This window comes from Lacerta agilis, chromosome 4 (genome assembly GCF_009819535.1).
Source record: "Lacerta agilis isolate rLacAgi1 chromosome 4, rLacAgi1.pri, whole genome shotgun sequence".
Taxonomy (NCBI): domain Eukaryota; kingdom Metazoa; phylum Chordata; class Lepidosauria; order Squamata; family Lacertidae; genus Lacerta; species Lacerta agilis.
The window spans coordinates 43,703,377-43,727,961 of NC_046315.1; the positions used below are offsets into that span (position 1 = coordinate 43,703,377).

Here is a 24,585-nt window from a genome sequence, read left to right on the forward strand (position 1 = left end):
GAAAAAAGGCTCAGAGAGGGCAACATAATGATCAAGGGGAAAGCAACTTCCCTAGGAGGAAATGGGAGTTTATAAAGTTATGCATGGCAAAGATAATAAGATTGAACAAAAGTTTTTATTTCTCTCTCTGAATCAGGACAGATAAAAGAAAGTACTTCTTCATTCAGTGAAGCAGTGATGGACACTAACCTGGATGGCTTAAAAAGAGAATTAGACAAATTCATGGAGGATAAGGCTATCAATGGCTACTATGCATGATGGCTATGCTCTGCCTCCACAGCTGCAGGTAGTATGCTTCTGAAACCACAGGAGGGGAGAATGCTCCTACAGTTTTCGCATGGGCATCTGGTTGGCCACAGTAAAAACAGGATGCTGGGACAAGATGGGCCATTGGACTGATCCAGCTGGTTTTCCCTATGTTATTCTCATTAATAGTTTAGGGTTCCTATACCCTATTTACATTTTAAAAGAAAAAAATCCTAGCTTGGCTTTCAAGGATTACCTTTTATTTGCTAACGTTTGTCAGCAAAATGAAAATCTTTATGCCAAAGCCGCAGGTAGAAAACACAGTCCTTCCAAAAATGGTATTCCCTGCTTCAGCCTCTGCTGTCTACCGGAACAAATACTAGGTTTTGAGGACAGCAGGCTAAAAACAAATATTTATTTATCACCCTTGGTGAACTCAAACACAACTACCAGTTGCCTTGCAGGTACAGGATAACCTGAGCGCAGCAAATAGGTCAGAGAGTGAACAGCTGCTGGAAGCTGGAAGCCCCTTATACAGTACAACAAGAAATTCCATCACCAGAGTCAGAAGTTTTGTGGGTGACTGTCATTCCATAAGTTTATGGGAAGTTGTATGTATTTTTCTCTCTCTCTTCATTGGCTCTGTGAATAAGTGGTTCATCTTACAATGATACAGGATCATTAGAAAAGATGAGGGTAAAACATGAGTAAAATGGCGAGAGGGGGGACAGTATATGAATGCAGAGTTAGTAAGGCTGCTCATGAAAAATATTTCATACTCGTGTTATTGGAACAACATTATTGGGTGAGGCAGCAATCAAGCGTAGATGACAAGGGCAGAAATACTACATAAGTAAAATGCCTGGTCTCACTGAAGCCAATCAATATGAGATAGCAATTCTATGCTCATTTACTTAGGAATAATTTCAACTGAATATACCAGAATTATTCTGAAAGTAAATAAGCATAATACGAGGTTTCAGGTTAGTGGAAGAAGGCACATCACTACAGTCCCCCTTTTAAAAAGTGTCCTAGAGACAGAAAGTTCAAATCATTATATTATATACACAAGGAATATTACAGTATTTTTGTTAGAGGCATAAAAACAATGGGAGTTTGACAATGCAGCTTTATATCCAAAATTTCCAGTTTCCTGACTTCAAACATTATATTTCTTGGCTTTTTAAATGTTCTTTTATATCTCTGATGTTCAACATATACTTGCAATGCAGTGTCTTCCATTGTACTGAATAAACACTATGCGTATGGTTAGTTAAATTAGAAAGGGTGGGGGGGGGGAGAAAGATAATGAGATATCTTCTTTCATGTAGGAAAATCAATTAAATTATATATTTTCTTTTTTTCACCTTTTTTCATTTGCTCAAGTTCAGGCTCCAGTGAGTTCAACAGATTCCTCCTTGTCCCCTTTGTTCAACCCACTACTCATATAACTATGCTAAGCTTCAGCCTAAAGAAATTGTTGGGTCTCTCCAACATGTGCCGTAGCTGATATTATGAGGAAATATGAACTGTGTAGCTGACTAGTGTAGTGACTAGTTTTCTTATTTCCAAAAAAGGAAAAAAGGAAAAAAGGAAGGAATGGGTATGATGCTATTTTCTCCGGAATGAAAACCTATTGCCTGCTTTTCTCAAATTACAAAATGGCAATCCACTCATCAAACATAGTTTGTACATGAACATGTTTTGCAGCTTAAAACAAAAACTTATTATCTAAAGTGAGTATTAATAGTAATATTTTAGCAGCTGGATTACCACAAAACCTCTCTCTTTTATCAAATCTGGACAACTCCTCTCCCTCACTGCCTTTAAAGCCACTAGGTTAACTTCCCCCCTTTTTTGTTCCAGATTCATCAAATCAAACTGAACTGTGTCTATGCATTAAATGATGGAAATGGAAACTGGCGTTTCAGGTCAGTTGACCTCTGTTCTAATAAAGCAATCCATAGAGACTTTGATCATCTGATTTAATGCGTATGAAGGAGAAGGAGCACTGATAAAGCTAAAAATGTTTTTATTAACCTTTAACAGCTCTACTGAACCTTCAGCACACGCTGCTAAATTGTGAAATAGTGTCTGAGTGATATCTATCCATCCATGGATAAGGGTATATCTAACAAACACACAAACAGATACACACAACTTATTATAATATATATTACAGGCATATTTATATGCTGCCTATAAATATTTAGATTAGTGTTTCCATATTGGACTCACATCACTGATAGTCTTAATACTGTTGACATTTTGACACTGCTGAGGACATATATCCATGTGCCTTATGATTTTGCAAATGCTTCAACATGTGTGCAGGTTTCAGGAAACTGTATTGAATCTCTAGACCGTCATAATATTAGTGTGCTGGTAGTAGATCCTGGAAGGAAATAATAGTTCACCCCAACTGGATTCATCCTCTGGATTTAAACAGTACATCTCCCAAAGAAGTTCACACCTGGCTATGTAAAGCAAGGCAATCAGAACCAGGCAAACTTCTGCGCTAAGTGGAACTTACAGACAGCAAGACTTGAGAGCAAGTTATTTGTCGATCTACAGTCTGTTGCCCAACGGTGACACCCTTTGGCCTGCAAAAAGATATGTATTTGGTGTTCCCCAATATATCTCAGTTCTGCCACTCCCCCATTTTCTTTCTCTCTAGCATGAAAATTTTTCTGTAGCCTGATATCACGATTCTCCCTTTTTCTAAACCAGTGGTGGGGAACTGGATCTCCCCTACCATTCCATGGGCCAAATCTGAAAGGTGGGAAAGGGCCACTCACCCATCAATCACATGTTGTCATAATGACATAAGGTGATGTGGTGTTTTGAAGCAGAGCTTCAAAGCACAGCACATTGCTCTTTGCAATTACAAGGCATCTTTAAAGTCTGCAGCATCATGGCATCTCCTGAATACACATGTGCACGCACACACACTTCTCCCCTTAAGCTAAATCAATTTCTCCCTTTCTTCATCTTATATTTTCTATTATGGCATAGAAAATAACTTTAGATTTTTGTCTGAAGAGATTTCCATGGCTTATAAAGTTAGATTAATGTGCAATGTACCAGTTTGAGGATCTGTTCACTATGTTACTTTTTCCGAATACAACTCCTAAGCCAACAATTAACTATGAATACTGGGAGGTATGTTTTTGTGTTTACCACTTTAAGACTTTTTTCTGCTTTCCATGATGTGTGAAAGGTAAGAAACACAACTTTCTACATGCAAGTTAACTAGAAAGGATAATTAGTACAAACTGTTCTTTGTACCGTTACATTGTGAACGCTGAGCATATTGGAATCACCACAGAGAGCAAAGAACAAACAGAGTATAAACCCAAAGAGTTGGATCTCAACTTATGTCACACTTGGAGCAGACCTATAAGATCAATGGGACTTAACTTAGGCAATCACTTAGGAGCTTTAGCTTTCTGGTAGAGCACAGAATTTGCAGGTTCAATATTCCATGTTCAACCTTTTGCATGATGACTTAAAATACTGTATATATATTGTACAGAGAAATATCCTGCTCCAGATTCTGGAGAGCTGCTGTTAATTAAGCAGAGTACTGGGGTACTGGGCTAGAAGGCTATTGGTTTTACTCAATAATGGACCTCCTTAGCATCCCAATGACTATTCTAACAACAATCTATCATCAATTAATGACTACAGTAATATTAATGACAGTGGAAAGGATATTTTTTAAATAAACTCTTACAAAATTATATACAAGAAAAAGCTGCTTTTAAATATATATTTTTAAAATCTAGCTGCAATTATTTTGACTCAAAATCATTGTATTTGCTCCATTTTAGAAAACAGAACCACACTATATTGAATTCCCTTTCACATAACCCAACACTTACCTCGAACAGTTAGTGTAGCAGATGCTTCAACTTTTCCAACTCTGTTCTCTGCTATGCATGTATAGGTCCCCTCATCTGTGCTCATTGCCTTTTTAATACGCAAGGTGTAGTCATCTTTGATGTCGTATCTGCATTTGAAACAGAGAAGATTAAAATCACTGCTCGGCTTAATGTCTTACCTGGAATATACCATCCTTATTCTATCTTGGATATATCTCAAGAACATAATTTATTATGTGGAATTAGATAATTCCACTGAACATTAATCTTCATGACACTTTTATTGCACCATGCATTACTTAAAAACTTTACAGCCATAAAATTAGTATTGCTATGTTCATGTGGTATCAAGGCTTTATTAATAATATCAGTCACTCTGCCCTTGATCTGGAGCACTATGATAAAATAGAGCTAACACGCATCAGTTATCAATATATGACATTCCAGGTTTACCCCAAATCTAAGTACATTACTGCATGTTTTACTTCTGGCCTTTAAAATGTTTCATCTCCATAGTAAACTGCTAACAAAGTTGACAGTTTTTTTTCTGGTGTGGGGAATATACTGATTTAAACTAACACAGTAAATAAAAAATATGTAGGGAAAGCCATAGTCAGTTTGCATGCAGAAGGTCCCAGGTTCAATGCCAGGCATCTCTAGCTAGGCTTGGGAATATCCTCTATAAGAATGCAAGACAAGGCTGCTTGATCAGGCTAATAGTCCACCTGGTCCAGCATCCTGTTCTCACAGTGGCCAACCAGATGCCTGTGGGGAAAACCCTTAGGCAGGAATCAAGCACAAGAGCATTCTCCCTTCCTGTGGTCCAGCAACTGGTATTCAGAAGCATTACTGCCTCCAGCTGTGGAGACAGAGCATCACCATTATTGGCCTTTGCCTCCATCAGACTGTTCTTTTTGTTCTTCAGTCCCTTTTCTCTGCTTATACCATGGACTCTGTACTTTCCAAGATAATGGGGGCAGGGGACACAAGACGAGAGAATTGGCAGATTAGAAGGGAGAGTTCTTAACTCTCTCTCATCTTCTGTTGGTACATTCATGGTTTCCTCAGACTTTGCAACAAGGCTGGGGAATCTACAAGGGAGAAAGTGGTCAACATGAGCAGTGCCTCTCTGAGAGAAAGTGGTCTGCTTCTGCACTGATGTGAGAGAACCACAGGGAAACCTGTCCTTCTGCCCTGAAACTTTATTTTTGTTCTGCAGGTAGGTACAGTTTCAGGTAAGTTTAAAGTTAAATAGTGTTTTTTAATGGTTAGTGAGGAAACTTCTCACTGGCAGGTACCAAGAGCTAGAAACAATACAAGAAGCTGCCATGAATTAAGTAATTTGCCATTCTGATTGGCACTCATCAACTGGAAAAACCTTACTATGTTCATTAGACTAAGCACATGAGCAGCAAATGGAAGTATCAGATTTCCAGAAACTGTTGATATGCTATTGTCAGAGGTTATACTGTAATTAGTATTGCTATTCTTTTTTAAAACAAAAAATATATTTTTTTTCATAGAGAGCAAGCAGTGAAAGTCAGGACCTAAATTATTTCCTTTAGTTTTCTTTAATGTTAAGATTGACTACAGTGGAATTGAAAAAAAAAATCTAAATCTGCAGATCATGATAAAGCTTGGCCATTTATTATCAGAAGAACAATTCTCACCCTCCTGAGAGTACAGAAAGAGGTTAGCATATACCTAGACAGTCAAAAGGGTATAACTGACTTGAACTTTAATGCAGATAATCTTGGATACAATTCTGACAATCAGCTTTGGGCTGCAGCTGACTCATTCCCACTTCATCTCACTGATGTACTGGTTCTGGCATGCCAGCCAGCTGCCTTGTAAACCTCAGCAGACTTCATGTTCGCACCTATCAATCATGCAATTGTGCAGAGACTGATGGGTATACAAGTTATTTATGTAGCATGCCAGGACAGAGAGCTAGCCACAATGATAACCTTGAGTACCAGTGTGGAGATTATAGAGTAAATGTGCCCTTAAGAGTGGTCAAATCAGCAGCTATTTTGAGAAGGAACACCAACTCATTGCATTCTAGCCTGCAAATTATCAGTGGGTTTCTAGACCACCCTGAAAAAGGCATGCTATCTAACGAGCAGCCAGTGTATAGTAAGGCTCATGAGATATTGCAACCATCTGTTCTCCTAAAGAATTGATGTAGTGCCCCATAGTCATCTGTTCTACTCACACTGCCCACACAAGTCATCATGGTTCACTGATAATCTATGACAGGTGAAGCAAGAAAATAAGAGGTTGGAAGATAATTGGCTCTGAATATGCTGTGCAAAGGAATAATGTGAAATGGAAGGTTTCATTTATGTATTTAAGTGACTTGTAGGGGAAGAAAATTAAAGACATATTGAGTTTAGCTTCTCTAGGTAAAATATCATAATCCAATTGACCTTTATGGTACATTCAGTATAGGGGCAGATTGTAGTCTGAATCATATGACCAACTTTCATACAACAACCATATGATAGCCCTTGTTGGAAGCCCTTGTTGTAATGAACTGGCCCCTTTAGACTCAACCAATTGGTTGGCAGTTTGAGATCATTGTCTGCATGTGAGAACTCATTCAGAGGTGGAACTAGCTCCACACATTACCACAAGACATATTGGCATATTCTGTGGTTACTTCATGAGGTGGGCTAGTATAGAATTTGCTCAGCACACAAGCAAATGAAAGCTCAAAAGTACCTACTAACCGTTGCTGCTTCTTGTTTCACCAACAAACTTTTCAAATAAGTATGATGTATCTGATCACCTCCTTACATTAGCACTAGTAAAAACCACATTAACACTAGTGAGGACCACTGATATGAACCACTATTATTTTTGTACTTTTATCCTACTCTTCTTTCAAGGAGCTCAAAGCAGCGTAAACAGAAACTAGTAAGAGCTCTAGAAAAGCAAATTAGATCATGAGAACAGCAAGAACTGAATTCTGATCACATCTCTTTCACATTTCCTTTACTTGTGTCCTTACAGTACTTCTACCCCTCTATAGATTGGCTTACACTATCAGCAAAAAAAGTTGAAAATATCTTAAAATGTGTAGTTGTAAGAAGCAATTGTTAATGCCATATACAGTTATTTCTTTTCTGAAGTAATAGCTACAGATAGTCTGCTTTTCATTAAGCAGAGGGGAAAAGCATACATGAGAACAGATGAAAAAACATTACTGGTTAGGAAATTCTTAAAGAAATAGGGTATTTTGATTTTGAAATTTGGCAGTCTCTGCCTCATATGAATGCAGTCTTTGTTGCTGGTTTGATTAACGACAGTTGTACAATAGTGTGCTGACAGTCCCTGCCATTGAGACACATTTCCCCCCCAGATATGAAGCACTGCTGAAAAATGCAACCCAATCAGATTTGGCCCCTGGACAACATGTGCTATCATCACTGTACCGTGAATTGAGATTGATTGGTAACCAGCTGTGACAAAGTGGGGGGAAAAGAGCTTTGTATTTTTCTTGGAGGAAGAACTAGAAAACTTAATTGTGTCAAAACCATTACCATCTGTAGGTGAAATAATGACTAAAATAAAACAAGTTAATCTACAATATCTAAATTTAGCTTAGATACAGAAATCCTTGCTTCATACTATTATGAAGCAGTAGATTTTCAAAGTCTAAATTGTCTTCTTATTTTTTGTATATATTTCTGATCCCATCACAGTGAGTGGCACCTTGAGCTTATATCCTGATGGCCCATTTTTCTGTGCCATTATAAATATAATAAAGTAGCAGTTCTGCACTCACTTCCTTGGGAGTATGCCCCATTGAACTCAACAGAACTTTCTAAGCAGCTGCTTGAGTGCTGGAAGAAAGACATGTTCCCTGCTGCAAGGCCCATTTCCACCTGGCCTAGGCGGCGGGGCCCACACTCACCCTGAACAGCCAAAAGGCTCCTGGGAGGCCAGAATGGGACATTGCTGGAATAACTCTTGGGTTGGGGCAACTGGCTAAAATGCTTTAAATGTTTCTAATTTTAATTCCTCTGTTTCATTTTTGTTGGGTTGGTGTTGGTTAAATGTTTAGTTGGGGTTGGCTGTTACTTTAATTTTGGTATAACTGTAAACTGTTTATTGTTATTGTTTTGTTTTGTTTTTTGTTTTGTTTGTTGCTTGTATAGGATATATTTTTTAAAAGTGCCTGATGTTTTGTTGTGTTTTATATGTTGTAAGCTGCCCAGAGTGGCTGGGGAAACCCAGCCAAATGGGTGGGATATAAATAAAATATTAGTAGTAGTAGTAGTATATGTATAGGTAGTAGTATATGTATAGATAGCACTATAAATAAATGAACTGTAATATGTTGAAATACCCCATAGAAATTAGGAATACGGTACCATAAAGATCCAGAATTCAGTTGTTTCTAGTATGGTTTATGCAGTTCTGACAATAGCAAAAGGGCATGGCACAGGAACAAGAAATATATGTGTTATCATATAGAATGTCAGGTTTGTTCCTTAGCAAGTGGGGCTTGTGTTCTGCACTCTTGAAATATGCACAACCAGATGGGATTGGTTCCACTTGGGAGCTCCAAGTTGAGCTGAACCCTGACAAAAGAAAGGGATTATAATCAGAGATGAGCGTAAGCGGTGATCAGCTTTCCAGAACTCCAGAGTACTGTAACTGGTCCCTGCCGAAAGTGTGGCTTGGAGACAGTGACAATCAGCGGATCAGAGTTGACTTTAAGTACCACATGGATCAGCTGGTATCTTCCTTTGCAGCATGGCTTGAACTCGGATAAAACAGTCTTTCATTTAAGCAGCCTATCATTAATACTTCAATCAGTTGTATCAAATGGTTGTGCAAACAGAAGGCATTTTGTGCAGTCAGATTTTTCCCTTCATTCACATTCTTTCCCTGATTCCTTTGTCTTGCCTAATAGTGCATGCCAAAGGCTCCAGGGGAAAACCACATGGCATGGGGGAGAGGGACAGCCCTATGTAGCATATGTTGCAGAACCTGGAAAGGGCATTTTAAAAAGGAACCTGTTCCAGTTCAACATGTTCCATTTGTGTTCCAGTTATCCAAATTATCCTTGCCCCCCCCCTCCCAGGCCTTCAGCATTTGGAATGTTACAAACTGTTGTACTGTGGTATAAAATATACTTAAGAAGACTAAGAAAGCATCAAAACACACACAGTGGAATGATGTGAGGATACAGATTTAGTGGGCATGGGCAGAAGTTAGATTGTGCAAGTGGTCATTCAACTTCGTTGAATTGTGACCATGTTGTTTGCAAGATATGGCAAAAGAGGGAATTCGCCTCTCTATTGTGAAAATATAACACAAAACTGTATGTTAACTGAGTTGGCCAGAAGTAAACTGGTGGCTGGTTTGTGTAAAAAAATATATATGCGGTATCTGCATTTATTTTTATGGAGATGTAATTGAGGGGCCTGATCCTGGGGCTCCACAGGGAAACAGATGGGGCTTTGGATCCAAGGCTGCTTCTGACCCACACTTCCCCTGAGTCTACTACTCATGGTAGCTCTGCATCCATAGAGCTTCTGAAGTACAGGATATGTTCCTTTGTGGAGTGGAGGTGTTCCTCCTGACAGAAGAACTTAATATCTATGAGAGTAGAGTCACTTTTGCCTCATCCTAACCATCTTCAGCCAGCAGCTCTTGAGATTGCTTTCTAAGCCTTTAAATTCCTATTCGAGTGGTGAGGTCATTGCCAAGTAGTAGCAACCTTATCAAGACTTTTATTTATTTAGTTGCTGGTCTCGTTACCAAAAGAATAGTAGTGTTCACAAACTGTTAAAGCTGCCAGATATGATTTATGAATTCACCAACTAAGTACCGGTATATTCCCTTTTTCATACTTGAATTAGTTTGTTCCTTGTTGTTATAAGACACAATAAAGTATAATCAATATCCATCATGCCCTAACCAGTTATGACAGTTACCCTGCAAAGGTTAAGAAGTTTCAACACTTGCTATCATTACACTGCATATTTTGATAGAACTTCTGGTATTTTTTTGACTAAAAACCTTATGGTTGCTAGTAGAAATTAAAGCATATTCAAAACAGTTGGACTTTTCCAATTCAAAACATATTCAAAACAGTTGGACTTTTGGGGTGTAGGTGGGTGTAAGTAAGAGAGTTTACAATTTTTTGCTGTGGAGTGTGTGTGTGTGTGTGTGTGTGTGTAATCTAAAAATCAACTGTTACACTTATTGTGTGACATTGCCTGAAGTTCCAAAGACACACTTGGAATGTGTTGGATGAAAGCTGACTTTCTCAGCCTGAAAGGAAGAGATTAATATGTCTTCTATACATTTTTAATAATGCTTAAAATTATGTACAACCAAACTAAAATATTTTATTGTAGTGTTCAAAGATGAGCAAGCAAATGCAATGGTTATAAACATTGTTAATAAAAAGTGAAAAGCGTTGATGGATAATATGGTAAAAACTATTATATTAAAAATAAGGAAAGCTAGAAAGGAGTAGAAAGATAGCAAACCACCACTATACAGTTGTTTTGAAACACTACATAAAATAATTTGCCATATAATAGTTGGTATCAACCACCATCTTCACTGGCATTGACAACTAAGATAACATAATAGTAAACCCAGTAGAAACTGAACCATTCTTTACATCATTTTAGCAGAATGGAAAGAATAGTTGCTCTTTGTATCAGAGTTGAGGCACATTTATCCAACAGCTTGTATTACCTTTTCTGTATTGTAATTCAACCCTCAAGCACTGAAACGTGAAGTCTTAGAGCATCTCAGCATGTAACAAAAGTCTCAGCATATAACACAGAAACTGAATTCTCTTTGAAGAAATGAGGAAAACAGAAGACACTGACCATTTTTTGCTTTTTTAAAAATGGAAACATTATCAGAGTTGAACAGCTGGGAACAAGTCAAGGAACAAACACACCTTTTGTTGGCTGTTTTGTTTTATTCTGTGTTGGTTTTAGCATTAGTTATTACAGTTTGTGAAGTTAAATATCTTCTAATCTTCATTTTCTATTGACAAAAGATGGATTAGTATATCAAAGGGGAGGTATTCTATCCTAGGCCTTGTAACATTCAGAACATGCCTGATTATTTCATTGTAGGGTATTTCTGGCAAGATGGGGATTTCTATGATTATTGAACTTCATATTTAGCAGTTCAGTGCCCAGCTATATATGCACCTCTTCTAGTTAGAAATAAGTTTAAAAAATAAAGGGATACATTTTTAAAAAGCAGAACATGTGGCAGTAATGTTGTTGACATCCATGTGACTCAAAAGACAATGAAGTGCACCTCCAAGGGCAAAGTCAAACTGCTGGAGAATCACAGCACCTGCTATGGCTGTAGAAACTGCTAACTCATAACTGCTGCCTCCTGCCCTGATTTTGCATGTCAATATCCCGACCCCTCCCGTGGTGAAATAAAGACACAGGACTCAGCAAGTAAGGTTAATGGGCATGAAAAGGCCACAACTTTATTGGTTACAGATGTTGAGCGGTATTGGCTTAGGCATTGGAACTAACCGACTATATCCGACTCCAGTACGGCGTGCTGGCAGTCTGGGAAGGGTTAACCACCGATGGGAGAGTCCCGCTGCTGCACATCAGCTAGGGACTCACCCTGTGGTCACCGATATGGGGTGTGCCTTTGGCCCTCACCTACCAAGGCTTCGGACAGGGACATGCCCCCTGGACTCATTTAACGAAGTACCCTTCAGCATTTGGGGGAAGGTGATGGCCCAACCTCCCCCCCACCTTCAGCCTTCCCGAGATAATCCAATGCCTAACCGCCAAGACCAAAGTTGTGACGAATTGCTACGAGGTAGGCCAAAACCACCAGGCCAAAGCCAATTTGCCAAGTGGGAAAATTCCTACCAGGCCCCTCAATGGCGACCAACCGTGGACCATAGCAAGGTCAGGAAGAAATGCTGCCTAAAGGGAGGGTGGGCGGGGAAAACGTGTGAGCTGGGAGCAGGAAGCAAGAGGCTGAGCCCTGGCCGCGCGCTTGTTTAAATGCAACCAGCCACGCCTGTCGGCCGCACCGGTTGTTTAGCCAGCCAGGCGCCGCGCCCAGGGCTCAGCCAATGGCGTCAGGGGATGGAGCCATCCCCTGTGCACGTGAAGGGCTCGTGATGCCTGCAACCCCCCCCCCTTTCTATGGGCGGAAGGGGCTTTGCTGTGTTAACAGCGCTGAAGTGCCATGTCTGGGCAGTGTGTATGGAGGTCCTCGGCTGCCCAGACAGCAAGACCCCTCTCTTGGCCTTGCTGATGTGGTCCAAAGGAAAGCAGAGCAACACATCTGGCATGTTCCTTGGCTGCAGGAGTTGGCAGAAAGAGATGTACAATACACCATCCAACCACCTTAGGTAGTCCACTCCGGATCTGTGTATGGTTTACTCCTTAGCCTTTTCTTCTCCTGAAGATGTCCCACAAGACAGCACTTATGGGGTTTACTCCTGGAGCCTCTCTCACAGATGAGTTTAGCCACAAGGCAGTGGAGGTTTAGGCAGGGGCGTAGCGAGCTAATCGGCTGCCAGAGGCGGTGCAAGCCAAGCGGCACCCCCGGGGGCGGGGCGTCGCTCTGTGCGCATGACTTCATGACGCATGCACACGGAGTGATGCCTCCACCTGGGCCAGCGAGGAGGGGTGTCACGCTTGTGGCTGGCATGATGCCCCTCCTCGCTGGCCTGCCTGGCTCCGCCCAGGGAGCCCAGCAGCGAAAAAAGCCGCTGAAAAGGTGCTTTCCCCCTTTCAGTGGCTTTTTTTGCCGCTGGGCTCCCTGAGTGGAGCCGGGGAATGGAGAGAGGCGGGCCAGCAAGGAGGGGTGTCCTCGCTGGCCCGCCCCTCTCCATTCCCCGGCTCCACTTAGGGAGCCCAGCGGTTTCCCTGAACGGAGCTGGGGAATGGAGAGGGGCAGGCCAGCGGCGAAAAAAGCCGCTGAAAGGGGGAAAGCCCCCTTTCAGCAGCTTTTTTCGCCGCTGGCTGTGGCTCCGATTGTGGGGGGTGGGCCCCCCCAGTGTCACCCCCCCAGGCACTACCCGGGGCGGCATGTCCCCCGCCCCCTTGCTCTGCCCCTGGGTTTAGGATCAGAGTTTTCCTTCTCCTACCTTCCCAAGTTGATGAGCCCTATCTGCTCTCATGTCCTCCTACGGCATCTGCAGTAACCCCCTTCTTGATCATTGGACCCACTATTGGTCTCATCCATTCAATTCACCAGAGCCTGTCTTTGCATGCAAGGGAAGTCCCAGACTCACCAAAAGTTTGAGACCTATTGGCTACCTTCACCTAGATTAGCCAGCCTGTTGAAGCCATTCCCAGACTGTGGCTACTGTCCCATGCTGACAGCTTCTAGGAGTCACATGTGAGAGCTGAGTGCAGGGTAGGGACCAAAGGTGGACATCAAGATGGAGGATGTGTTCCCTACCAGAGGTACTACCCCTTCCCTTACACCCTGATAATTTTGTTGTCTAGTTTTTAACAAAAAACTTTGTATTGAGGCTGCCTTTACCCTCTCCAGATATACAAAAGAATAGCAATACAGTAGTTTTTCCTTTCATTGATCAGTGGTTCGGAGAATCCTTTTGCCTTCCCCGTGCCTCTCATAAATGGAAGTAATCTTTCCTTGATGGTAGCACAGGAAACAAAAAAGCACAACATATTTAGGCAGAGATGATACTGAAAGTGCTATGCTTAACGCAAGAAATCACCTTTTCCCTCCTGTCCTTTTATTTAAGATGGTTAATTGTTATTAATTAAAATTGAAAATGTGCTGATGTAACCAAGGATTAGATCCCTCATGCCACAGAGAAAAGTCTTACTTCTAATTAATTTGCAATACACATAGGGCTGCATTTAGTTGCAATCTGTGCTGTGATTAACTTGACTAAAGCACATAGCATTATAGTGTGTTATTAACTCATATTTCATTGAAAGGTCATTTCCCCCTTGGTTGTGTCTTATAGAAGCTTCAGTTAAATACCCAAACATTTAATACACAGGATATCAAAGTTCCTTTGTTGTGTACATTTAGCATTTTTTAAAAAAATCAACTCCATAGTTTCTTAACTACCTTTCAAAAGTAATCTGAAAATTTGAGGTGGATTCTCAGGGCTAATATTGAATAGAAAAGGTATCCATTAGTCCATTAGGATTTTCAATTTTTTAAAAACCCAATCATCTATAACACTTTTTGTGGGTTACAAAACATTGCCTTTAGGGTGAGAATTATTTAGCCCTCACCTCTAAATGCTGTTTCGTGCTTCCTGCTTCCTACTACTCTACTCTCCTTATCAAGATTCACAGGTGTTGTGAGAAAAGAGACAATTCTTAAGGAACTACTGGGTGAGATCCCATGGTCTGAAATACAAAAAAAAAAAAATGTTCAAAGAGAAGGAAGTCAAAGATGGATGGGAGTTTCTAAAAGGTGAGATATTGAAGGCAAAAATGCAGACAATTCTAACAAGAAAGAAAATGGGGAGGCATCTAAAGAAACTGATGTGGCTGCATAATGCACTTACAGATGATCTGAGATTTAAGAAGGGTGTGTTTAAGAAATCAAAGAAAGGGAAAATAAAAAAGGAGGAGTGTACATGAGTAGCCAATAGTTGCAGACAGAAGGTGAGGTGGGCCAAAACTCATGAGGCAGGCAAATGTTGTCCCCATCTTCAAAAAGGAGAAAAAAGAAGACCCAGGTTACTACCGACCAGTCAGCTTGGCACTGATACTAGGAAAGGTCCTGGAACAGATAATTAAGCAGTCAGCCTATGGGCACTTACAAAAGGTTGCTGTAACTACTAAGACCCAGCATGTGTTTCTCAAACATAAATCATTCCAGATTACTATCACTCATACTTTAGAGATACAAGCTTGGCAGATCAGGGAAATGCTGTGGATGTAGTGTTTCTTGATTCATTAAGGCATGATATTCTTGCAAGGAAGCTAGTAAAATATGGGCTGTATAAGTTAACTGTCAGCTGGATTTGTAGCTGGTTGACTTACCAAACCCAAAGAGTGCTCACTAATGGTCCCTCGTCATCCTAGAAAAAAGTAACAAAGGGTGTGCCACGGGGTTTTGTCCTGAGACTGTTGTTGTTCAACGTCTTTATAAATGACTTGGATGAAGGAATTGAGGGGATACTCATCTAATTTAGAGGGGTTTCTAATCCCACAGAAGACTGTATTGGGATTCAAGATAACCGTAATGAGAACTAGCCCCAAAGCACAATAATTAATTTCAACAGGGACAAATGTCAGGGTTCTACAATTAAGCAGGAATAACCAGCTGCACATATATAAGATGAGGTGGGGGTGGGGAGACACCTGACTTGCCAGTAGTACATGTAAAGGATCTAGGGGTCTTAGAAGACCACAAGCTTAACATGAGTCAACAGTGTAATGCAGCAGCAAAAAAGCTAATGTGATTCTAGGCTGCATCAATTGAAAGTATAGTGTCCCCATCAAAGGAGGTAATAGTACCACTCTGTTCTGCCTTGGTTAGACGACACCTGGAATATTGTGTCCAGTTGGAGAGGCACAATTTAAGAAATATATTGACAAGCTGGAGTGTGTGTGCAGAGGAGGGTGACCATGATGATCAAGGGTCTGTTGAGGGAGTTTGACATGTTTAGCTTGGTAAAGAGGAAACAGAGAGGAGATACAATAGCCATCTTCAAATATCTAAAGGACTGTCACATGGAAGGTGGAGCAAGCTTATTTTCTCCTGCTCTGGAGGTTAGGGCCCAAACCAATGGCTTTAAGTTACAAGACAGAAGATTCCAACTAAACATCAGGAAGAACTTTCTGATGGCAAGAGCTGCTCCACAGTGGAACAGTCTCTTTTGGAAGGTTGTGGAGGAACAGAACCTCCACCTGCCTTCTGTTTAAGGACTTCAACTTGCTCACCTTAAGATGAGAGATGATTGCAGAGCTGTCAAGAAAACCATAAAAAGAGCAAAAACCTAGTTGAATAGCTGCTCAGCAGTTGCTGTGGGTGCTTTTTAGTGATGTCATAACTTTGCTGTTGGGTGATGTCATAATCATTTTTGCCTTTAGAGAAATATTGCCCGTCTCTGTCTTAGATAGCAAGTTTTCAGGTAGCTAAAACACATTTTAATGAAAACTACAATAGCCAGAGTAATTATTCTCCCACTGCCCCAATAGCTATTGACTGAGCTGACAACACAATGATTTCTGAAATTTAGGAGAAATCCCTGAAGTGCCTGGAAATTGACAGGCAACCAATGGCAGTCCTTTAATAGCAAAGTAATGTGCTCTCTGCTACTAACTCCAGCTAACAGTGGCAGTCACTGAATTCTAGAGTAGCTGAAGTGTCCAAACAGTAAAAGGCTGGCACACATAGTTACTGCTGTAATTGGTCCTTGAGGTGACTAGGTGATAAATGATGGTATCTGAGATCTCTCTCTCAAAGGATAAAGCTGTAGCTTCTGCTGAAACTCTTTGAATCTAGGGGCAATTTGACATCACCATTTTAGACTGAGATATGGTGAAGCAGTAGTTATTAGTTTGTGGGTTTCTTTTGTTCTTTTCTTGTGTATTCTGTGCTTTTATTTTGTATTTTTAATGTTGTGAACCACTATGAGAGCTACACATGAAGGGCAGTATATAAATAAAATATAAAATAAAGTAAATAAATATAATTGCTACACTATTATGCCAGTTGAGAACTCACTCCAGTTTTCCCATGCTATCACCATGAAAATATGTGAAGAGAATTTCTAAAAGGTGAACATACTGGTAACTCAAATTTCCATTTCATCCATCCTTGTAAAGGAAATAGAAGGGTTTCTTCACCACAACTACAGACTGCTAGAACAGCCTGAAGTTGGCTTGAGATTTCCTTTGGCTCCATCTACATCATGAATCTACATCATGAATAGGAGACTCCTGAGAGTCCCATGGACTGCAAGAAGATCAAACCTATCCATTCTCAAAGAAATCAGCCCTGAGTGCTCACTAGAAGGACAGGTCCTCAAGTTGAGGCTCCAGTACTTTGGCCACCTCATGAGAAGAGAAGACTCCCTAGAAAAGACCCTGATGTTGGGAAAGATGGAGGGCACAAGGAGAAGGGGACGACAGAGGATGAGATGGTTGGACAGTGTTCTCGAAGCTACTAACATGAGTTTGGCCAAACTGCGAGAGGCAGTGAAGGATAGACGTGCCTGGCGTGCTCTGTTCCATGGGGTCACGAAGAGTCGGGCACGACTGAACGACTGAACAACAACAACAGCATCATGAATTCAAAACTTTGTTGACTTGGGAATGAAAATATGCCTTGGTTGGTGCTGATACTCTTCAGTTTCTGTAGCTGCAGTGAACCCAACAGCAATATAAACAAGCAAATTTTGGTGCTGGGTCAAGATGAGTTACCCCAAAATAGGATTAACAGTTGGAATGTTTTGCCTCCATTCAAATTACAGAAACATGATTATTTATGATTTATTGTATAGTTAGGAACATTTAATTGACTTTATAATTTATAATTGCAGACTTCATACAATTCACCTTATTCACTTTGTTCTTTGTTTTGTTAAGTCATTATGACCTATTTTCAAAGTTAAACCAATTTCAAACTTGGGAGGTCGAAGAGGGAATCAGAAGGAAATACCCAGCTAAGCCATGCTCAAAACAGACCCACTTAAATCAGTGGATAAGTATGGTGATTGCAATGGGTCTGTTCAATGACTAATGTTGGATATCACCTAGAAAGTTTGCCCTTGTACTTAAGCACACAAAACATAATTCTGCTATTTAGTATTTCTACAGTTGTTGTTCAGTATAATAACCTACAAACACACCTCTTTCCTCCTGTGTGATATAGTTGCTTGCCACTTTCAATTCCTTAGACCAGAGCTTTCCAAACTGTGTCACAACCATTAGTGTGTCAGCTGCAGTGTGTAGGTCTGTTGTGCAAACGCTTGGAAAGGGGTTAGTTCAGGGGTCAGCAAACTTTTTCAGCAGGGGGCCGGTCCACTGTCCCTCAGACCTTGTGAGGGGCCGGACTATATTTTGAAAAAAAAAAAATGAACGAATTCCTATGCCCCACAAATAACCCAGAGATGCATTTTAAATAAAAGCACACATTCTACTCATGTAAAAATGCCAGGCAGGTCCCACTCAGAGATGCATTTTAAATGAAAGGACACATTCTACTCATGTAAAAGCACGCTAATTCCTGGACTGTCCGTGGGCCGCATTTAGAAGGCGATTGGGGCACATCTGGCCCTGGGCCTTAGTTTGGGGATCCCTGGGTTAGTTTAACCTCCGTAGTAAAACTGAATTACTGTGTCACAAAATGCATGTCTAAAAAGCGTGTCACAAACATAAAAGTTTGGAAGGCTCTGCCTTAGACCAATACTCATTTAATCAGAAAATGTCCGTACATGCAACTCACAAGTACAAATTGTAATTTCATTGAAGAGGTATTTACTGAACTTGAGCCAGCTGCTCAGAGTAGTAATACAAAAAAAAACCCCATGCAATATTTTTAAAGCAACTGACATATGCGTGCATTCAGGGCAGTAGCCTCAGTCTCACAAGAGTTGGCACTGCTATCTTCTTCATGTAAAGGTTTAAACACTTATTACAGTATGTCATAAATTTTAACTTGTAATTGAAAATCTTTCCACTTTCTTGGGGTGTGTGTGTGTGGAAATCCTGTATCACTTGCTACATAATTACAGGCTATGCAGCTGGTCTCTCAGGCTTTGCTAGAAATTTGAAAACATGAAATGCTGCACAAGCCCTAATCAAATTTTATTAAATGTTAAGCCAAAGAAATGTCATCACCCATACCATAGCATATCAGAGAGTAACAATGGTTCCATATCTAAGCCTAAATAAAGCAGAAGATTTGGGAGTTGATTCTGGCCATATTTAGTTAGAAGTAGTTATGGATGCTCTCCATCATTTAGGGACCTCACTGCCCTCCAATATAAATGTGTCAGATCTATTTGCATGAAACACACATCAAAGAGAAAACTAGTCACATTAATAAGCTACTTGAAGAGGCACACCATTCCTACTAGTCAGTTTACATTTTCCAAACACTTTAGGAATTATATCTAACCACACTGATTGACCACATTTGGAATATTATGCTGACCAGAATCTGGCCTGTATTTTACAATTTACACTCTAAAGCAGCATTCAGTTATAAAACCTATTATTTCAGTCATGGGTATCAAGCTGGTGATCTAACAGTTTCTTGTTTACCTACAGTAGTTTGACATGAGTCATACCTGATTAAATGTTTTCCTTGTCTTTGTGAGGTATTGTAGGTTTAAACTTTTGCAGAATTTTTAGAACAATATATAAAGTGGAACCTCGGTTTTTTAACGTAATCTGTTCCGTAAGTCCGTTCGACTTCCGAAATGTTCAGAAACCGAGAATCAATGGGCTGGCTGCAAAGTCCATGGGGAAAAAATGAAAAACATGCCTCGGAAGCCATTCGACTTCCAGGGTGCGTTCGAAAACTGAAGCATTCACTTCTGGGTTTTCAGTGTTCGGCTTCCGAAATGTTTGGCAGCCGAGACATTCGAAAACCAAGGTTTGGCTGCACCAGGATTTTTATCCTTGATAAAATGCATGCTGTGTTGGGTCACTGATTCAAATGGGCTACTCCTATAATAAACCTTGTAACCAGCCAGAGCATAAATTCTGCATGGTACTGTTTTTAAAATGCCACTATGTTTTCAAAACAGATTATAAATTTGTTGATATTTATTCATGATCTATAAATGCAAAGGAAAACAATGCAAATGAAACAATAAATATATGTATGTTACTAACAATATTTTGCTCTAATCTGTTTCCAATAGTTTCTCTTCAGGGTTTGCATTTGCTTTGACTTAATATTGGGTATGTTTGATGTTGTTGTAGGCAACATTGGTGGTTAATTCATCTGATTCATGCATCCCCAGGGTGGCATGAATGCTTCTTGCTCATTGCTGTATTCTTGTTGTTCCAGTAATGAAAGTAAAGAACCACAATGTGTGACAGGTAAATGACACGGCTCCTTTCCTGACCTCTTTACAGATATTATCAAAGAGGGATGGGATCCACCCACAAGGAAGTACTGTACGTATGAGCATATAAAATTAGCTCTGATGTTTAGGCATGTGAAATATTAACTACCAGATGTAACCTATGGCTACATTCACAAGATAACACTCAGAGAAGTCCTGAGCAGTTCAATTGAAGTTGGGAGTGGTTGTGTGATGTTTCTCCAATGTTTCTCACGGACATAGCTGAACACGTATTTTGCCTATATTTCTCAGTGTCTGATTAATTAGCCAAGCACGATAACTTTTGCAATCTTTCTGCCTCTCACACTCTGTCACTTTAACAACAGTATCTACCAGGTCAAGACTGATCCACAGGCTAGAGGTTCCTCACCACTGGATTCAATGGTGAGAGCTCTGTGCTCATTCATATTTGTCAGCCTAAAGGCAAAAACATTGTACTGTGGAAGCACATGTTCAACAGGAAATAAAAATCCAGCATTCAACTAAAGTCCAAAACATTTTTCTGATTAATATGCTCAAGTACAGCAATCAGAATCACCAGAAAGGAGAATAACAATTAGTGTTTTTCTTACCTTCCTCTTGGCAAGTCATTGTCATCTTTCTTCCAACGCACTGTTGGTTGAGGATCCCCTTGTACCTGGCATCTGAATTCTACAACTTCTTCCTCCAAAACCACTTGGTTGATTGGTCTCCTGAGAAATGTGGGTCGTTCTTGAAAACAAGAGTTCCAAATTAAACAAGTTGGCTTTATTCAATTTCAAATCTTTGGGAACAATCCAGTGCTCAGCAAACATAGGGCCTGTATGCTCAACTGAGCCTTGTTTCTCCTTCTCCCACTAGAAACCATACAGTGGAATGACAGGTGTGCCTTTCATGTCTCCAAACTTTAACGCTTGCCTCTCTGCATACAAGTTATTTGTGTTCTGACAGGAAGGCAGAAATGGGACTCTACTGAGCACATGGGAATCCTGTACAGGATAAATGGAAAAAGCTAGGTATTTGCTATAGCCACTTCACAAACCCAAGCAATCAAAAACAGTTGCAGTTACTGCATGATAAATGTGTTCATTTATATTATATATGGAGACAAGATGTGATTGCAGAAGCTTCATCTCTTGATTGCTACCACCTCAGCTAGTCATGTGAGTCAACTCTAACTTTTCCAGTGACCATGGGGTAAATTGAATACATGTTTCTTTAAGGCAAAGCACAATATGTTGCATTTTTTAACCATAAAGAGCTTGCAAGAAAACAATAACAGAAGTGCATACTAGATACCAAGGACATGCAAACTGAAGTATTCATTATTTCCATTTTGCACCATCTCTACTATTTTCTGTATAACTCCCAGGAAAAAATAATAATTTTCCAAGTTGTGTTCTCAGAGAGTATTGTGAGTTTGTCCAATAGCTAATTATACTACTATAGCATGATCACAAATGAATGCCATTGCCAAAGCAATTAACATGCTTTATGCAAGATTAACTGGATTTGAATCACCTGCATAACTTGCTTACAATGTTAATCTCTCAGGAGACAAAAGAATACTGGTTTCTTGTGTATGCTAAATAAAGTATTGTCTTACATCACTCAGTTAAGTTAATTTCATAGCAGATTTCTGGAAATATGACTTGCTGTTTTAAAAATTCTGCCTATAAATTTTGGTGGCATAATTATAATTACTGTTCTGTCAACAGCATTCAACAGATAAATTAAAATCATAGCTATAGATAACATGTCTAATGTAGCCATTTTATAAGCTTTAGCTGAGTAAATAATGAACACTCTGCCCAGACTTTGTTTCTGTGTGAATATTAAAAGCTTTTGAAGAGGGCAATAAAATAGGTCACAGTTATATGTCATGTCAGCTGTTTGGACTATGGCTGTTATGACCTTTATAACTTTGAATAAACTTTGCTTGTAGTTATAAATGTTTGCTACCTATCACATTAATAAATTCACAGAGGCTTAAGTTATGCTACAGCACTTGACAGGACATTTTTCAAAAATATAAAGTAGTGGTGAAATTCCTTACTAGACCTCATGAAGTTGCCACCAATGAACTCAAAAGTTCCCAACTGGCAAAGTGCCTTCTTAAGTTCACTCAGCTTTTTTCTTCAATATGAGGACACAAATCCCTTTGCTCCTCTGCCCATCTAACACATCTTAGAATGCTCAATTTCTACCCCCCACCTACAGCAGCCGTACTCACATTTTCTCTCTCCAAAATGTATTGCACAGTCAGGAGACATACTAAAACGAATGATAAGAATTCCCACTGAAAACAACGGGACCTCATCTGAAGGCCCATTGGAAACTATGAGAATGCTAGTCAAGATCACAGAGCTCTATTAAAATAAAAACAAGTTTGAATGTCAAATGTGATAAAAATGTGATGTGATATTAGCTGCCCACTTGAGTATCTTTCTGCCTTAGACTCAGGTGAGGTGTTTATGCATGATACCAAATGCTAAAAGAATGCTAAAAGAAATGCAAAAAGGAAGTATTGAAAATGAAGCAAGTTGCTACATAAAAATGTAAACTGCTACTTCAGCTGCTACTATTTCTACCACCACTGTGTCATAGAAAGCTGGTTTGAGATTAAAAGAGTAGTAATACTCCTCAAACAAGACAGAGAATATCTGATTTTAAAATGAGGATATACCACTTCTCTCCAACAAGAATACATCAGAACAAAAATACACAAAATTTGACATGAGGTCCTGTGCAATTTGGCTCCCAATGAAAAGAGATGCAGTTACTATCAATGCCTATGGCTTGCCATGATGTTTATTTATTTTAATAAATATGTATTTCAAATAATTTAAATTTAATTATTCATTTAAATTATTTGAGGCTGCTAAGAATAGGAAATGGGATGCAGGTGGCACTGTGGGTTAAACCACAGAGCCTAGGGCTTCCCAATCAGAAGGTTGGCGGTTCGAATCCCCGCGATGGGCTGAGCTCCCGTTGCTTGGTGCCTGCTCCTGCCAACCTAGCAGTTCAAAAGCACGTCAAAGTGCAAGTAGATAAATAGGTACTGCTGCGGCAGCAAGGTAAATGGTGTTTCCGTGCGCTGCTCTGGTTTGCCAGAAGCGGCTTTGTCGTGCTGGCCACATGACCCGGAAGCTGTACGCCAGCTCCCTCGGCCAGTAAAGCGAGATGAGCGCCACAACCCCAGAGTCCCTTTACCTTTAAGAATAGGGAAGTGTGTATGTTGCCCATAAACAGTGGCAAGAATATAGAAGTAAAAAAGTACTAAATTACTAGTGCCAATTGTTGTTAAATGAAAGCGCTAATATTCTTTTCTTTTTTTAATCTTTATGAAAGTTTAAATAGTGACTTATTGAGTTAATCCTGCCCCAGAGAAAATTCCTTTTTAAAAAGTACTGTATGATAGAATGTAGATATATTACTGAATGCAAGATTGCAAGGCTTTCAGAAATTGATCCTATCTTGATCAGTAGAAAAATCCTTGACCAGCTTTGGAAGCTGGTATAGTTTGGCCTTTCTACTTACTTATTTATTTGTAAACATGCCTTGCAGTCCTTTGACAGAACATACGATGGTTTCAGATACTTTTCCACCACACACCTCAAGGGAAAAAATACCCCTGCAAATCATCATTCTGTCCAAATTTAACCTGCCTAGCCATCCAGATCAGCCAAATCAACCCTGGCTGCGACATCAATGGGGTGACAGATGTCGCAGCCAGATCACCCTCACATCCCAAATTTAACAAACAAGCTCTAAGAAACTGGTGGATTGAGGACAGTCTTATGCTAGCATACACAGACTCAAAGCCATCTTTTGCACATTTTTTTGCTCTTATAATATATAGGAGTTTAACCCATGGTGTCTTTGTGCTCACAAAAAGCACTTCCACTCAGGTAAGGATGTGCACATGATTTTCACCAATCACAGCTGTTCTGAACTGCAGGGCAAAAAGAATGGTTTGCAAATGGATTGGTGAAGGACGTCAAAAACACCAGAGTGATCAGTTCTAGTGATTTATTATAAAGAAGAGTAAATTTACAACACAGCCTTCAAAGCCCCGCTCCCATTACAGACTCAGGATGGACCAAAAGGAAGCAATGAGAGGTCTTCGTGACTGGTTTGCACCCAAGCTAACATTTATACATTCTTTATACACAAAGCATCATATGTCGCTTTGGCTAGAACCTCCCATTACTCCACCTGGCTGATGAGGGCACAGGTGGCAAATATCCAAGTCTTAAAGATAGCTTCCTTCTCTGGGCCCAGAGCCCAGCACTCTAAGCCCACAGATGAGCATAACGACAAAGCAAGCCAATTAGCATAAACATAGCAAGTGCATAAACATAGGTGTTCTCATATTTACAACTACCACCAATTTATTTCAGCATTATCTTGACTACC

At 40.0% G+C, this 24,585-nt stretch overlaps 1 protein-coding gene across 3 annotated transcripts in view; it reads right to left on the reverse strand.

The window, feature by feature from the left end:
• ROBO2 (roundabout guidance receptor 2) overlaps window positions 1-24,585 on the reverse strand; it is a 980,064-nt gene that overhangs the window by 131,344 nt on the left and 824,135 nt on the right. For all 3 annotated transcript variants that reach the window (XM_033146834.1, XM_033146835.1, XM_033146836.1), the window contains 2 exons: window positions 20,760-20,898; window positions 4,131-4,258 (listed from right to left, as the gene is read on the reverse strand). In XM_033146834.1, coding sequence (XP_033002725.1) covers window positions 4,131-4,258; window positions 20,760-20,898 — 267 coding nt within the window. The remainder of the gene's footprint in view (window positions 1-4,130; window positions 4,259-20,759; window positions 20,899-24,585) is intronic.